Source organism: Hetaerina americana, unplaced genomic scaffold (assembly GCF_022747635.1).
Source record: "Hetaerina americana unplaced genomic scaffold, ioHetAmer1.1.p SCAF_30, whole genome shotgun sequence".
NCBI classification, from domain to species: Eukaryota; Metazoa; Arthropoda; class Insecta; order Odonata; family Calopterygidae; genus Hetaerina; species Hetaerina americana.
In genome coordinates, this window is record NW_027286875.1 from 5,022,912 (window position 1) to 5,040,852 (window position 17,941).

General features: G+C 41.9%; 1 protein-coding gene across 1 annotated transcript in view; it reads left to right on the forward strand.

Moving 5' to 3' along the window:
• Nucleotides 1-953: 953 nt before the first annotated feature.
• Nucleotides 954-17,941, forward strand: part of LOC139691204 (uncharacterized) — a 139,486-nt gene continuing 122,498 nt past the window's right edge. The window contains exons 1-2 of the mRNA XM_071588941.1: nt 954-1,397; nt 1,474-8,552. Coding sequence (XP_071445042.1) covers nt 8,402-8,552 — 151 coding nt within the window. The 5' untranslated portion in view covers nt 954-1,397; nt 1,474-8,401. The remainder of the gene's footprint in view (nt 1,398-1,473; nt 8,553-17,941) is intronic.

Below are 17,941 nucleotides of genomic sequence, written 5' to 3' on the forward strand. Positions count from 1 at the left end.
ACTCGCATTGCTTCCCTGACGTCATTTCCCTACTCCCCTTACTCCCTTCCGCAGGGCTTCCATTTTTATTGTTACTGCCAACACTTTCTTCGGACTATTCCTCACCGACCGACCCACTATCCATCCCTTAAAAACTGAAATTAATGCATTACTCATGTTGCGGACCCCTGTTCTCAGGAAGAGGATTCCCTGTCCATGGCGGATTGATGCATTGTAGGCGTTTCTGTTTTGCATTGCAACATCTACCCTGGTTCCTCTGTATTCTTTTGCATCCCACCAAACGTTCATAGATTAATTCATCATCAATAAAGATCTTATTGCAAAGCTCAAGTTGCAGCAAGTTCTTCTACTCCTTGCAGCACGTTATCAGACTTTTTGGGACAGTGAGTCCTTGTTCAAGAACGCCGTGAAGCGTGCTTACATCTCTAGGTTTTTATTTCTGATATAAATGTACAGTGTCTCTCCATCGTTCCTCGCGATCTCAAAACATCTCTTCCGCATTGTCTATGCCCGTCTCTCCCCATCCCTCTCTCTCCCTCTCCAACGCCCCTTTCCGTGCCTCACCCCCTTTCGCAAACCCTCCTCGCCCTCCCCCCGCGCACTTCATCGCCGCCCCCTCCTCCCTTGGCCACACGCACCCACACCACCCCTCCCCATTCCGTTCCTCCTCTGCCTTATTTCCCTGCTCCTCCTCCCCATACCATCCCCCCCGTGGAACCCCCTCGCATGCCCTTTCCCCTCTTGTGCTCCCCAACTCCTCCTCCCCCTCCGTTCACCCTCCCCTCACCCCCTCGCCGCCCCCCTCCGCAAGAGATCTCCCCCTTTATCCCCTCCCCTCGGCTCACTCCCGCCCCTCCACTTCCCCTTTCCCGCCCCTCTCTCCCCGCCATACTGTGCCGAAGCGACAGCGGCGCCAGTGAAAGCCACGGCCCTGTGAGCGTAGGCAACAACAGGGAGGGTGCCCCCCGTAAAGACTCTGTGTGAGAGACCGAACGGGAAATCACCCTGCGACATAGTAGTACTTGCAAAGGACGCGACTGTCTCAGGCGAATCTTTCGCTTGTGGGTGTTGTTTTTTTCCCGAGGAAAACGGAGTGATCGGTCCTACTGCATTGGGGCGGTTCCCTCACCGAGGGTTGTGATTGGGGGGGATTTTTTTAATTGTAACCACTGGGGAAAACTGTGCACGCTCCGAAACCCACGAGGTGAAGGTGCACGTACGTGTTAGTGATGTGAGATAGGAGGGACGAGGGGGACTGAAAGGCGTGAAATCGAGGTATCGTGGTCCCCGACTCCCATGGACTCCGGGAAAGAAGCAAATGTTCTCTTGGTTTTGAACCGTTTCCACTCGCCGGGGGTGCAGAGCCTCGGCCGAAACGGACTTTCTCTGCACATAAGGTAAGGAGGAAAACGACACGTCTTTAAGTTGAACCAGCAAGCAAAGTGTTTACAACATCTCCCTTCGTCATTCCAGGTTTCTATCACAAACTGGCATTTGGATACTAAAGTGCCAGTGTTACGTGTGAAACTGTGAGAGGTGAGCATAGTTCCTTCGTTTTTGATCATATAATCCGCCCAATTGCGAGAAAGAATATCTAAAGCAACACCGAAAGCTTCACATGTTTTTCTCCATTAGTGCAATCGACAAACGTGCGCAGGCCTTGCGCGCTCTCTCCCCTGATACCTCCATCATGGTATCATCACGTCAACATATTTGTAACGACAAACTTTTTCAGTGAATTCTGAATTGATGCCCTGCGAAAGGACCTGTTTCCTATTGAACACGCGGCGGAGGAACAAGTGTCGTTCAGCTGTTGAGGCAATAGGAGGAAGGACCTGTAGGATATAGTCTCTTACTACTACGGGTGCTTGATATTCTTGTTTGCTGCTTCGGCTTACTTGGAATAAGAATGGGGAACAGCAATCGAAGAGACTGCCGAATTGATTTAATGGTGGCGTGATTCAAGCCTTCTCGCCATACACGGGGCCGTTTTCATTCCTCAATTTTGACTTTCGACATTCCTGTTTTTTCTCAGCTTCTTTCTTATTAGCATCAAATTAGAAGGCGTCTCCTGATTCGTCTGAACGGGCTTGAAGCCTCATTCCGCTTCGTCATATAAGTTGTGAGCATGTTTTAACCAGCCGATTCTACGGCCAACTCTCCGTCCGCCAAATGAGCAAAGACTTAAAACGTTGGAGGAGCTCGTTTTCAATGATCTTAAGAAGTGAGGAATGCATCATACTTTTTGAGGCACCTTGGATGTAAGGGAGAACCGTGACGCAAGAATAGAAGAAGAGGTTGCTCTAAGTGATTTCGTCGAGCAAGAGCTCGTCAGGAGTTATTTGGCTTTAATCAAAGGAGACGATAAGCACATTAATTTTCATCTGTGGAGCGGTGGAGCAAGTTACCCAGCATTCCCTCCTGCCAATACCCCCTCCGCTCTGATTCGCTCTACCCTTCGGATTTCTCATATGTAAGCATCCCCTTTCAATCCACCCTTCTCCCTCTTTCTCATAATTCCCCATCCAATAAGCGTCCCACTTCCCTCCCCACCCTCTCGGCTCCCTCCCTCTCACCTCTCCCACACACGCATACATACACTCACGGCAATCCCTTCCCACCTCCGACCTCTCCTCCCTCCCCCCCTCCCCACGCGAAATGCCTTCCCTCCCCCGAAGCAGCTCCCAACCGACACGGACAATTGTTGCGTCTACGGAGGAGGAGGAAGTGGCGGTGGAGGAGGAACAGGTGGCCGGCGCCGGACCCGGAGCTAGTAGCGGCCTCAACGGCGGCAACATCGGCACCGTCAGCGGCGACGCAACCTCCTCGACTCAAGCCTGCCCCTAGCCACACCGCCACCCGCAGTGATTCTCTGTACTTGCTACACTTTGGACTCTTCTTGTCTTGGCTGTATCTTTTACTGCATAAATATCTCTTCGTGTGTTCATCGTCGTCTCGTCGTTTCCTCGTGTTCACCTCTTCTACTCACTAATCTTTTGCTGGCGTCTGTTACCTTTTTCCCTCTCGGGTGGCGAGCATAATCCTCCCTACCCTCTTTTAAGATCAGGTTTCGGCTTTCGTACTCAACACAAACCAAAACGAAACCCGCTTCATCACTGATGCCAATTCCTTCCAACTGTTAAGGTTTCATTGCGTATTGCTGCTCTGGCGCGTCTTGTCTTTTAAACGGCGACTCTCTCTCTCTTCAGATGGGAATATAGTATCTTTCGATCCTTGGTCTCCTCCTGCTACACTTTCCTTCCTCTCCCCCCCCCTCCCGCATAGTCCTTTGAGTAGGACTGTTTCTTTTCAAACTGAAAAAGAATCCTTTACAATTTAACAGCTCTGCTAGCGTTAATAGTCTCACAACGAAGGAGGTGGAATTTACGTTCCAAGGCTTAAGTCTGTTACGTCGGCCGAGGGAATAATAAGGGAGGAAGAAGAACACCGGAGGAGGAGGAGAAAAGTGTGTGGGAGGTTTGGTGGTTTCTCTTGCTGTCGTGTCGAAAAAGAGTGCTGTAGAGCGCAGTCATTACAAATATCGATTTGCTTCATTCCAAACGCCCCACCGTTCATCTACTGCTACGACACAATCCAAGCAGGCTCTTGTCTACTACAGATCTTTGCTTTTGCCCTCTCTCAACCCTTCCTTTGGCTCTCTTCGCCGTTCTTAACCCTTGATGCATCCTGCGTTAACGATCCATCCTGTTTGTGCAAAGTCAATATTTCAGAGTTGAGCGAGATATAGGGAAGCAAGCGTGGGAAGAAAATAAAATCTCACGGTTGAAGGATATGGTAGTGCGGTTGAAATGAAGAAACGACTCAATTATTAAGGGCGGTGAAAGAAGAAAAAAAAGAAAATATAACATTTAGGAGATGTAAACTATTTTTTCACTCGCCCCGACTGATCAAACTTAATCGAAAACTTAAACGTCTACAATAACAGACTGCAGAAAGTTATAGAGAGAGAATTGGATATACAAAAAGAAAAACAGGAGTTGGTACTGTGAAATAATCAACATTTTTTTTAACCCGACAAAAATAGAATTTATTTCTTTAAGCTTTTACCATTGGATATTTTTGATGCGCTGAAAATACATAGAAAGGTTCAGGAGGACTTTACAGCACTCGCTTTTATTAAAGAGAGAAATACAGAGAGAGAGAGAGTCGATTATAAGTCCAGAGAACAAACAAATAACATTTTTACAAAAGCCTGTGATGAAGCTGTAGGGATATAACAAAGGTAACTACAACGAAACTCATAGCAATACTCCAAAACCCCAAAAATTCCCATGTATTCGTGTGGATAAATGTTTTTGAAAATATCATATATGTATATTTGTGCGTGTGAACCTTGGCGTTTTTAAAACACACAAAAAAAAACTTGGCGTCTGATTTTCTCGGGAAGAGAGACGTAAAACTCGCACTCTTCAGCTAACACTCCAATAAAGAAGAATAGCTGGTTGACAAGTGGAAAGGAATATATCTTGAGAAGATCCTTTAAGTGTGATTACCCTCCTTCCATCAGAATTATTGTATGTGTCTTAGATGAATTGTGAGCACGCGTGAGGGGGACCTAATTTGAAATTCGTACGCTAAGTGAAATAACAAGTGATAGACCTACATAATGTCTACCAGTTTCGTGAGTAGACGGTATTTACTTCCTTGCGTTCTGAATACCCTTTAGAGGAGAGGGCGCGCTTTGAGAAGGCTTCTCTCCCTCCTTCCCACATTGCTTAAAAGGACTACCTACCTGTGGATCCAAGCCCTTTAAATACCCTGACACCCAAAAATCTCTCGTCTCTCGAAATTCTTCGCCCATTTAAAAAAAAACACAAAAGACATTAGAGGTGACACATCATTGCTGTAGTGAGCGAAGAAAGAGTGCCGTATTTCCCGATCGACCACCACGAAACCAACATCCTGTGACTCTTTTAAAACGCGTACCATCGCGTGCTCTCCCGCTGAGATCCAGATAATCACGGCCCAAGCATAAAAAGACTTCGCTTGACCGTGAGCGAGAACGTTGGGGAAGTTGATTGTTTATTGGCACACACACACGCGCATACATGATGGACTAATATCGTGTAGTTTTTCTTTATCCAAACCCTCCGACGTGCAAAGCCTAAAAAAAAGAATTATCTCCTATCGATCACATTCTTCTCCATACCCGCCCCTGTATTTAGGGTACAGGACGAACAGTGGTGGGTTGTTAAGGCTTGCCACTTTGGTACGTGATTTCAAGAGGGGCAAAGAGAAGAGGCAGGGAGAGAGTAAAGACGAGAGAGAGGGTGGAAGAGAGAGAGAGAGAGGGAAAGGAAGCGAGTGAGAGAGAGAGAGAGGCACAGAGGTGCAAACAGGTGGGCGCTGAAGCGGTGAACACACAGGCGGAAGATTTTTTAGCAAAACTCATAAGGCGCCCTTTTAAGCTATTTTTGCGCCTAAAATTACATGGTCGCTAGAGACCTGACAGATTTCACTCTCATAGAATGCATAAGAAACTTTATCTCCTTAAAAACTATTACTTGATCTGAAAATAATCCAATCACACTCGAGACGACAAAATAGGCCGGATTAGACGCAAAAAAAATATTCACAGCCAAAACATATTGCGTTGAATTTTCGAGGAACGAAAGCAATACTTTGAGGAACAGGTAGAAATATAACTGTCGAATTAATATTAAATTAAAAACAATTTAGGAGATGTAAAATATATATTAAGGATTTGGGTATTTTATTAAGATTTTGTGAAAATAAAAGGAAAATTAGATTTAAATATCGTTCGGCAAAAAAGTACGAGTGATTATCATAAAACTTACACAAATAAGTCTCCGAAAGCAATAATATTGACTCTTAAGGTTTATAAGATAAAATAATATATTTTGCAAAAAAGTGGCCGACTGATTTTTGACAAAAATTAGATTTTTGTGAAGCCAATTTAGAATTTTTAATTACTTCTAACTAAGGTAAGAGGATAATATCGTTTAGGAGGTAAAGTTACCAGAGAGAGTACGATTTATTGACATTATTTTCCGAGACAACCCTTGGAATGTAACAGTAAAGTAACAATATATCTCATTCACTTCGTTTGCCGTTGCCGCCTGTTGGATGCTTATAGAAAAATATCTCTCACGAAGATTCTAGAGGGAGCAGATGACTGATTGAGACGTCTCGTACAACAGGCGCAAGGAAGGAGATGAGAAATTATCAAGGCGGACCGAAGAAGACACAACATAATAACCAAGTCAAGAAATCCAGTTAAACAGGACGACTTTAGCATTAGCGGCAAAAAAATAAGCGAGCAACATCGAGCTGGATTGCTTACGTCCTTCTCGCATTCCCTAGAGAGTATCTCTCGGGAAGCCTGGAGTTTTTGCTCCTCCTAATCCTGCAAAATCAAAACTCAAAAAGGGACTATATTTTTTACGACGTAGAGGGAGGAAGAGAGAGGGAGAAAAGAGCGTAAAGCAAACGCTAATGCTTTCTCTCTTTTCCTTTGTGTGAGTCAGTATTAACTCAAATTCTGTTCTCTCTCCCGTTTCCGCTCCCTATCACCCCCTATCTCTCGCTTGCTCGTGCCCCACCGGAGGGCGAGAGAGAGAGAAAAGCACCCCTTTTCCGTTGCCCAAAAAAAGGAAAGGGTTTCCAGGAATAAGGGGAGATTGGAGGGAGTCGCCCTCGCGTGTGATCAAACGGAGAGGGTAAGGCGGGCGTGCGGAAATCACGAGTGTTTCAGGAGAAGGGGGAGGAGAAGAGAACGGAAAGTCACAAGAGCAATAAAAAAAAAGGGAGAAGGAGGGACCTGTTTTGTGTGTTTGTGAGCGTTCGTTTGAGTGTGTGTGTGTTTAAGCAAAAGCAACGGTGACGTCGTACGGCAGAATATACGAGTACAGTAAACGTTTGAAGTTCGTGAATGCTTATGTACGCACACGCATGTGTGCGTGCCCGAGAGTCGTGTTTTGATTGTGTGTGCGTATGTGTCAACTTGTTGCTGCTGCAGCTTAAAAAATATATTTTTTAATTCAAGAGACCCACCCTTTATCCCCATAATTCCCGTCATCGTTGAAACAAAACCTTTTCATAGAAATTATCCTTGGTTTGATTTTCTCAACTTCTGGATATAATCGTTTTTGGGTTTTGGTAGGAATTTGCTTCGCGTTTCCATCTCCCCTCGTCATGCATTTTGTCCGTGCGTGTGTTGGTGTCTGTTAATTTCTCATCAGAGATAGCTAATCCCATTCTATCGCCCTTTTGCCTTTTCTTTCTGATCCCCATCACGCAGTGCGTCCGCTTCGAGTTTCGTGACAGTCTCGAGCTCTGGGAGAGGCAGTGGTTAGGCAATTCTGGCCTGGAAAAGAAAAAAAGAAACCCACTTCTTTTGCGGCCGCAATCGTGATCGCTAATGCGTAAGATAATATTGACCAGGAAGGAAGCCCGAAGGCTTGAACTAGCATGATCAAAAAGACAAAGAGTACTGATTTTCCAAGGATACAGTTTAGCCTTTTCAGCATCATCGTGCTCTCTGTTTGAAGCCTATTTACAAGCGCTGAATCACCAATTATCAGATACCATCCAAAACAAGAAATACATTACGAGTAAATTCTCATGTACCTGTTATAAATTTATAATTTGGTGCTTACTTGTTCAATTCTTAAACTCATCCATTTCTCCTTCTTTCCGGGACTCATTTTCGTTCTTTTATGAACATTTCCTCTGTCTTCACTATCACCTCATTTTCTCCGCCGAAAATTACTTAACGGGCTCGGACTTAACAAGGCGCTTGCCCGTTAGATCCAGTGTGTTCACGTGTCGGATCGGCATATCTATCATAAGTTAAATAAGTGCTGAGTGGGGCTCAGAGCGAGTGTGAATTTAGGTGCTCTCGTCGGGAGTACGGTGGTTTCGTACACCGAGGGCTCTGTGGACCACGCCCCAGAAACGGCCTATCGACTGAGTGACTTGGATTCGATTCTTTCTCCGCTTTGCAACCCGGGTGAACCCCAGAACTTTACTCGGTGAGGAATGCGTACCGATCGGTCGAAGAAAAATTACGACGAAAGAAAGACATATTTAACGTAGACCATTTTAGATCCAGATACGCCATTTCTCCTCAAGCAGGGAGTCATCGATCCCAAATTCCTTCGAAGTTACAGATACTGCCACAACTGCAAAAGATAAGCTACCCACGACTCTTAACTTGCTCTGCACATAAAGGTCCTTAAATTTTTTTGAGGCCAAGTGTAGGGTTTCCTCCCGGGAGTGTGATCCAACGTCAGCCCAAAAAAAAAAGGTTTTAGAAACGGACGCGTTACCATTGGAGAAACTGACTTCCGCAGGTACTGCCTTTACTGAGCAGTTTTCAACTAATTTAAGCTGACCTAGAGGAAAAACAACAGACAAAATGCCGCGCTGCTATATGGTCAAGAAGACTAAGTACCAGGCGTCGCCGCGAGATTGGGCGCCAGCACCTGTGAGCCCAACAGAAGGATGCGTGGCACCGCCAAGCCCTGGTCTCTTCTACAGACCCCTTGCAGCATTCTCCAGTCAACACAGTGAGTATATATTTCTTCGTTTTATATCCTTATGTATATTTTTTCCATGCTTCCAATGAATGTTTTTGTGGGTGAATCAACTTATGAGTACTATGGCTGCTTTTTTTATTTTATGAAATGTATGGTATTGAAACATTATGTCCTTTACCATTAATATATTTATATATTTAATGTGCCTGTATTTTGATGTATCTCTTTTTAGAAAAAGGACAATTACCGAATTTTACTGAATTTCGAAAAAATATAGATAATTCATTTTCTCATCCTCAGGTTCTAAGTAACTAGTATTTTCTTCCGGATGGCTTTTGTTTTTATTATTGATAGTTATGTAAAATTGTATTTCTTTCGTGATGCACTGCTAATTTTTAGGATGTACACAGATATCCCCTGTTTTATTCAAATTTTATGGTATGGTTATATCATTCACATATGTGTATCACTTGTTATCACTGAAGGCTACGAAAATCGCTATTTATGGGGATGCCTAAATACCTTATTTTATTTTATAAAGCATATTATTCTGAAAATGTAACTTCTATAATTTTTAGTGACAGAATACGATTAGAAAATGTGGTAATATTCAATTGTATTTCATACACAAATGACTGACAAACGTATGTATTACTTATGATACTTACATGAAGAATAGCACTAAAAGTGCTGTAGATAATGAATATCACAATACGAGCCCATGGTGACAGTCACCAAGGAACGAATGAGTATTTTTATTCGTTTTCGATCCAAGAATTCCCAGAGACGTTATATTGAGGAAAAAATTAATGCTTTTTGCCCCAAAATGAGAGATTTGTTTTCTCATTCTCCGGCCTGCCAGGAACAAGAAGTCTTTCAGTCGCGTGATCAGAGCCCCTTTGAGTTCGAATTGGATTCTACATTTAGAAAGTAATGGCCGCTCGAAATGAATCAATTTGAAGGTCATCAAAGTCATTTCCTTATCTGACAGTAACGACAGCGGGAAGGAAGGACGTGTAATATGAGTTTCTCCTGAACGAGAAAATCGTTAAAACTTGAAGACGTGAATCTTACTTACGAGCGGATAAATGGAACTGAACTGATTTGAGCAAATACGCGTATATTTACCATTGAAACGCGTATTGGGGAATCTCAATCGTAATTCAAATTGGACGCAGTGTGTATGATTTACGCTCTGCAATGAATAATACTAGCTTAACTTCTGCAATTGATAAAGTAGATTTGATCTTGCTATCTATGTGATATTTCGTAAAGAGAAAGCTAAATGACGACTTGAGTGCTGCCAATATGCCTTTTTAAGCTATAAAAATGTCTATATTAACTAATCCTATCTTCTTGCTTGTGATTGTTGAGTATTGGTTTCGGAACATATATTTTGAAACCAGACAACTTCATTAACTGCCATGATAACATTATTATTTCCGTTCGAATTATGACAGCATCCAGTGTGGCATTGGTGCTCATTTAGTAGTTTTATTCGTTCACGCATTAATAAACATATGCGTGACGTTAAACTTCTCTAAACCATTTGGTTCTGAGTTGCAAATTCATCGATTAGCTGGAAGTCCAAACAAATGACTCGTTCACAGCGTGTAGCAATCACCACTTATTCCCACTCCAGTCTGCTCTGCATCGGCATCAAAAGCTCTCCAAAACGTCCGCGCATTCTCTCATCGTCCGACCGAATGTCTCCAGATCCGTCACTCGAAACCGCCCGGACCATTGCTTGTTGTTCTTCTACGCAGGTGACTAAACAAAATAGAGTCCTCCACCTGTTGCACACAGCAAAAGGGGTTAAGTGGGCAAACTTATTTGTCATCGAGAGATAAAGAGGAAGGGGGTGGAGAGGGCGCGCGGGAGAGAGTGATGAGGAGGACTAGGAGGGAGGCGAGATGGGGAAGTGTATACCCTTCTCTCTTCCCACTCCGCTCTTCGGCACTCTTTCGCCGGCAAGCGCAAAGCTTTCACCGGCGTAATTAGTCGGATGGCGTGGGGGGGATTTTGAGTACCGTGGGTGGGACCGGCAGTCCCGGACGTGTAGGGGCGATGAGGGACACGGAGGTTGGGGGGGGGAGGAGAAGAGGGAGAGTGGGAGCCTGGGCGGGGCGGGGTCGACGGGATCGAGGAGGAAGGCTCAGTTTTTGGCCGGAGGGTGGGAGACGGGAGGAGAGGCGGAGGCGGGGGGTGAAAGGGTTGTTGGCGGGGAGGTAGTGGAAGGTTTTAAAAAAAAGATGGAATAAAAAAAATGCTGCCGAAATCTCTGGAGAGATATCACTTTTTAGGGCCCTCCCTTTCCTCTTACCTCCTATTCCCTTTTATTCGCCCTCTCCCTTCTCTTCTCCTCCTTTCTATCCCCCTTTCTCCCACATTTCAATCCCTTGCTCTCCCGCATGAGGCGTTTCTCTCTGCCCATACCTACCCAGCCCCTCACCTACGATCCTTCCCTGAAACCTCACATTCCTCCTAGTCCCCCTTCCCGTGTGAACCCTTACCTTCTTTTCCTGCTCCTCCTCTTTCTTCCTCTCTCCCTCTTCTTTTCTTTTTTCCTCTGGAAGTTCGATATTTTTCCGCCTGCGTAGGGTCGCCTCTACGCCCTTGGAATTCGGGAGTGAAGAGGGCGTGCAGAGGGGGCTATATCGCTTGCCAGGCCGCGCCCCCATCTTGGCGCCGAGCCGCAAAGCGCCCCCTCGCGCTGTGATTGGTCGATGAGATGATTGATGGCGACATATAGATAGGATCGGGCGGCAGTGCGTTTGGCACTTAACGGTGGGCATGGTGGAAGGCTTTTTTTCGGGGAGCAAGGGGGTGAGGGTTTGGGTGGGAGTGGAGGTGTAGCAGGGAGGAGGAGGAGTAGGGGAAAGGAGGGAGAGGGGCGCAGGGTCGGTGGTTTGGGTCTGGGGGAAGGAGAAATTTGAGTGGGGGTAGAAGGTTGAAAGGGGTTGAGCGGTTCTTTGTGGAGGAGTAGGTGGGGGGGGGTTCGAGGTGGTGTTGTGAGAGAAGGTTATATTTGAAGGGCAAGAGGATGAGAGAGAGAGAGAGAGAGAGAGAGAGGGAAAGTGTTAGGGAGTACAAGTTTGTGCGTGGAAAAGGGAACCACTTCGGATACGGGCGCCATGAAAACAGCGTCTCCAACTATGGATCATTTGTCTACCTATCCAGCCAAGAAATAATACGATTCTTTCATAAAGAACGGATATATTTTTGAAAGATTCAGCATTACGTGTGTTGTTGGATAGTATTTTTTTTATTTTTTGAGTGATTTATTTTACACTTGATTTACACTTTTTGGGCAAAAATATTTATTTACTCTATTGCGTGCACGTGTCTAAAAGCTTTGATAATTATACTGCATAAATTAACAATCATTATCCTTTGACAATGATGAATTAGAATCCACTTCTTATATAAATGCATGTCGCTATACAATGTCCGGCGTCATCGGTTGATTCTTGTCGTGAATGAAATTATTACAAATCTGCACAACTTGCGATGGAGATAATTCTGGTCAGATTAGGATTACTTCTCGAATACGGTCATGATATGGAAACCAGTATGGGGAACTATAATCAGAAAACTTTTCAGCTTTTTGTGTATATACCTCACTACTTTTAATATCGCCTTATTAAAAGAGTGTCTGAGAGCAAAATTGAATGACGAATCCTGCAACCTGCATGAGTTTGATCAACAAGTGCGAAGATTCTCTTCGTATGCAAGAAGCAATATTGTCTGTCTCGTTTTTTTCAACGCGTTAAAGTAAAGATAATGTTAATGCAGGAAACAGTAAATAGTTTCCACTTTCATTATATCTCTTAGCCATATAGTTTAGTCGCAAAACCGATATTTTGTCCTATGACTCAATTTTGCTTATGAATATTTGCTATCTATCTTCAGAAGAGTTTAAGAAAATTAGCACGCATTATTTCTCTGCTTCATGGCAAAGTAGAAAAGGTTTGTGTCTTCCTTCAAACTTAAAGAAATCTATTACAATATACTGAGAAATTATAGCTAAAAGCATTAATTTATCTCAAATTTGACGTCTTGAAAAAAGAACTGCAGAGCTAACACCAACACATTTCAACTTCGGTGTAATACTAAAACCTTGAAACTTCTACATCTACTTCTACTTAGTACACAGCAAGCCGCTGCTAAGGCGGGTGGCGGTGGGTTTTAGGGCACCATCCGTAATTAAGAAAAAAAACTGCATGCAAAAGCCACAAATTTATGCAATCCACAAACAAAACATGGCGTACAATCATGCCAAAACCTTTCCAATTCACACGCATGCACATACACAAACTACCAGCTAACATACGCATGCACCTACAAATATACCTGATATATTTGCAATGTTTAATTTTGTTCCGTCTTGTAAATTAAATGTTTATAATATTTCTGAATTGACTCCGGTTTCCTACGATTATGATTCCTGATTCTTCGGGGAAAGAATAAGTATTTGTATCTGTACTAGAATCTATCTCCCTTATTTTATCTTGTACTTGCATAGTGGTTCGCAAAAAACCAAGCACCATCTCTTCCAAAATGACGACATATTGATGTGCCGTTCGTGAAAGTTAATCTATCGCACTGTTGTTGTGGACAAATCGTTCAGTACGATCGCGAGATGAGTTATTGTGAATCGCGGATGAGGCTATGTAATATGTGGGATGGAGACAGTGAGGCATACGTTTGAGGGAATAGATGAAAGGGCGAACAATAAGCGAAAGGGTGAGGGCGTAGGCGTAGATATTGGCCGTGGGATGTCCACAGTATGACTTTTCCCTCTTCAGTTTCCTACCTAATATCCAGTCTTCGGAGACTTCCCTCTTTAGTTTCTTTTCTTAGGAGCCACATCTTTTCTATCTTCTATACAAGCAGCACACGCCTCCGAAAAGTTTTCCTCGGACCTTTCTTTTCATTAATATCCCTCCCTTTCCTCCTCCTCGGTTCTTCGCCCAGTATCCATCCTTACATCGGCCGGTATTATGGTGCTTCCCCGCCCATCCCGTTCTCTCTCTCTCGTTATCCCTACATTCCCTGCGTGTTCATCCCGCCCTCTCCTTCTTTCTCTTCCACCCGTTCTCATCCAATTTTCCATCAGTGCCCCGGGACTCACGGAGGCTATCCCTCAAAAAATTCTTTTTTTTTCCAATTTCTTTCTCACTCTCCGCTTGGTGCAAATGGCGGCGCCGCCGAGGACGCCCACACAGATTCCGGGATCTCAAATTAACCTCACACCAACTCGTCAGCCTCCCACTTCCGGTCCACATCTGCAAATTCCGCTCGTTCATTCGCTGGCGTTTTGGGATGGGTGGGGGAGAATGAAACCACTCACCCTTCCGCCTTTTTATCTATCTCTGCCTCTCTTTACTTTCGCTTCCTGACTCTTATTCGTTTCTCTTTCATTTCTCATAAATGCAATTTTTGTATCCTCTTTGCCTCATTTCAATCTGGCTTACAATATAAATATTTCGAGTTGTTTGTTTCAAAATGTAACTAGTAATGGCCATGATTATTTTATATCATCCCTCTCTTCTAGGTAACATTTGCATTCCATATTTTTGTTTCGACCGCAGTGAAACTTACGTTTTGATAAACAGACCTCTCTCTCTCAATATATATATATATATATATATATATATATATATATATATATATATATATATATATATATATATATATATATATATATATAATATATGTATACATATATACATATACATATATATAAACATCTATATATATATATATATATATATAATATATGTATACATATATACATATACATATATATAAACATCTATATATATATATATATATATATATATATATATATATATAATATATGTATACATATATACATATACATATATATAAACATCTATATATATATATATATATATATATAATATATGTATACATATATACATATACATATATATAAACATCTATATATATATATATATATATATATATATATATATATATATATATATATATATATATATATAGAGAGAGAGAGAGAGAGAGAGAGAGAGAGGCTAGTGAAAAGTCTTTGGGTATGGAAGGAAATTGTGCGTCCGTTCATAGCAATGGCCCATAACTTTATTGGCAATGGACTGACACCTGATAACTATAAACAAATTAGTGAACCGAGTACGATAAAACAATAAGTGTAATAGTTATATCAGTTTGAATCCTAATGCTAAAATTTGAATAAAAGATGGGAAGGAATCAAGCGTTTCAATTTACAATATAGGAGGCTCAATTAGTATGAACATGTAATGAGTACGAAAGAAAACTATGAAGAGTTATAATTATAGAATGGTATAAGGTAGGAAACTTAATAGAGTAAAGAAATGGTTCACAATGAAATTCCGGCTAAGAATATACTCTCGTAATATGAGTAGGGTGAAGTGGACGATGAGGGCCACATTCAGCGTACGCAATCGGAAGTGGGAAATCCTTGAGAGGGGGGAAGAAGAAATTAAGACCCTAATAGTTAAAAAAATATAGGGACTCTAAATTGAGATATTTCATGAAAAATGAGTTTAATTACCGTCGTTATCTCGCAATCTAAGCCCCATATTAATTTTGAACAATATTAAGGAGAATTATCTCTCGAAGAATGTCATTATTTGTCAAATAATTATTGCGGGAGAAGTGCAGAAGCAATAACCTGAAATTAATGCTTTTATTTTCAAAATTATTTAATATCAGTGAATAAAAGCAAACAATTATGCTAGACTAAATATGTGGTTAACTAAGACAAACATGTTCACACTAGTATTTTCTGTCTTATCTTTTAAGTGATTCCCTGCCCTGTTTTCCCCGTGTTTGTGATTTTGGAAGAGATTTCCCCTCCGACTTTCCTCTTTCAACCTCTGATCTTTTCCCAACAAGCTAACCCGTGTGTATTATTTTTTCGATTCCTCCTTGTCAGCTTAAATTTCTATCTCAGAATTCCAAATTCGTTCCCAGTACCTTTCTTGAAAATTCCCAATAATTGCATCTTGGGTGAATGAAAATGCCGGATATTTTCTGTCAGCTATTCCCGCAGACGGGTGCGAAGTGGGGAAGCGGATATCGATTTTTCGCAATTGAGGATGAAGTCTGTGCAAAATCTTACTTTGATGGTAGACTAGGACGCGGTTCATATTCGACAATTGATTTCACGTCATCCATCCATGATTTTACTCCACATTTTATGTCAGGAATCATATTTTCCCTCCGCGTTGCTACGTGCTAGGATTAATCATCCATTTTCCTTCTCGTTTTATCTTTTAACTTTCATGTTTCGTGTCATTTCTTGATTTTTTAACCCCCCTTGAGCCTTCTAATTCCGTCCCTTCAGCTTGCCTAACATTTGTGTAGAGGTTTATTCAGAGGGTCAGGTGAGTCAGAGGTAGCGTGACTCATCGGCTGCCCTCCCCTGCTTTATACGCACCCTAAATCTCCCTACGCCCGCAACCATGACGACGTCCAACCCCGAGCCCCCTACCCTCGGGGAAACTCATCATTTCGTGTTTTCTTTTAACGAAAAGCTGGGGAAATAGATGTCCAGAAGTAAATCAGAGCTGGTGGAAGAAATCCCTTCTAGGGAAATAGGATACAAATACTGTATTAGGTTTACAACATGAATAGGAAAATTCATTTCGCTCATAGGAAAACATATATAAAACTTGTGGGGAAGTTTTATGTGGAAACTGCAAAGTTATTCAGTGAAACCCCTGTTCGCAATGGATTTCCACAAAGTCTCGGCCTCAACCATCAATCACAAAACATATATAGTCCATAGATAAGTGTGCATAGTTCTGCAAAACCTAATGACAATGTCTGCATAAATACAAGGTGAGAGACTGAAACAAGGGTCAAACGTTTGGTATAGGAGTCTGCGGCGAGCACGCTAAATGAAAATTATGAAAATATTGAGTGGAATATTATAGTAAATTGAATATCTCCTTATAAGTGTCATCAATTATTTTAGTATATATCTTCATAAGAGTTTCCAAAATATAGTTTTTCATTTTTCCATTTTCATTCTGCCATATTTTTACACGTAATTTAAATAGACATCATTGTCAGTGAAAACGGAAGGAATGAGAAAGATTGAAAATTGAGTCTTTTCACTTTGGTTTATAAAACTGCGCTCCATTTTAAACGTCGGATCATTAGAATGTGATAGCTGCTTTGGGTGATCGGCATCATAAAGTTAATATTAATCCGCCATTTCCTATTATCAGCTGGTTACGGATGTTATTTATTGCACCCTATCCAATGCATGTTGATTAGAATTTAAATGTCTATGCTTTCTTGAAAGTATATTATTCTAGTCTAATTTGGGAGTTTCCAAATTACAAAAAAATCAACTAAAACCTCTTAACTGAAATCATTTGGTTCAATGATGGCCTTGCCTGAAGAGTATCCTATTCACATACAATGGTTCTACTGTGTAATTAACTTTTCAATTGTAGTTTAAAAAATGCCCTACTGAACTGAGAATAAGCACAAAGTTGTTGAGTTTTTAAATCAATGATAATTTCATTTCGGGAATTATGCTCTTAATCAATTATATTTATTCCTCCGAAAAAATAAATGACTTTTTTTGCTGAACGGTATAAAATGCATCGCACATGCCTAAGTACTTGGGGTAAATCCTACGATTGACTAGGATCTATGTTGCGTAAAAATTACGCTAAGGACGATCTACCCGAGTCCTACTTTTATTTAACTCTTTAGCCTAAAAAATGAGCATATTAAATTGATTTAAAACTCAATTTTTATGGTACGTCAAAGGTGAAAATCTTTTCAAAAAGCTTCCATGTTCTTTTATGACAAATGTCGGCACACCGGAATGACACACTCGAAAATTTAGTAATTGTTGCCTTCTATTGGAACACTAAGTGGCCAGAGTATATGATTGATGGAAGCGTCAAAAGAAGGGAGTTCCAGGAAGAGGAGGAGGAGGATTGAAGACATTTGGGTTATAAGGGAAAGGGATGCTCATGACAAAGCAGGAGTTTTTTTTAATATGGCTCCAAGTCGTGAAAAGAATTATGGGAATGACAAATCTGCTAACTTAGTAACTTCTATTCACTCACTCACTCACCGTACGGAAAGAAAACCTCATGCAAAAAGGGATTTTCCTCCTGTCCGTAGGGCACATTGTCAAATACTTTGGGAATGCACGAACTGCAAGAGCTTTTGCATAATATTCCTTTCTTCTCCGGCACCATTTTTGCAGTATACATTTCTTAGGGTGGTGCACATCAAGGCGCTCGCTCAAATGAGGTAAATCTTACTTAAGTTCACTTTAGTTTCTCAATTCCTACTTCCATGGCACACAAACGAAATCAACCTGTCAGTTCGGTACCTCGTCGTCTTGCATGGATTCACGTTCC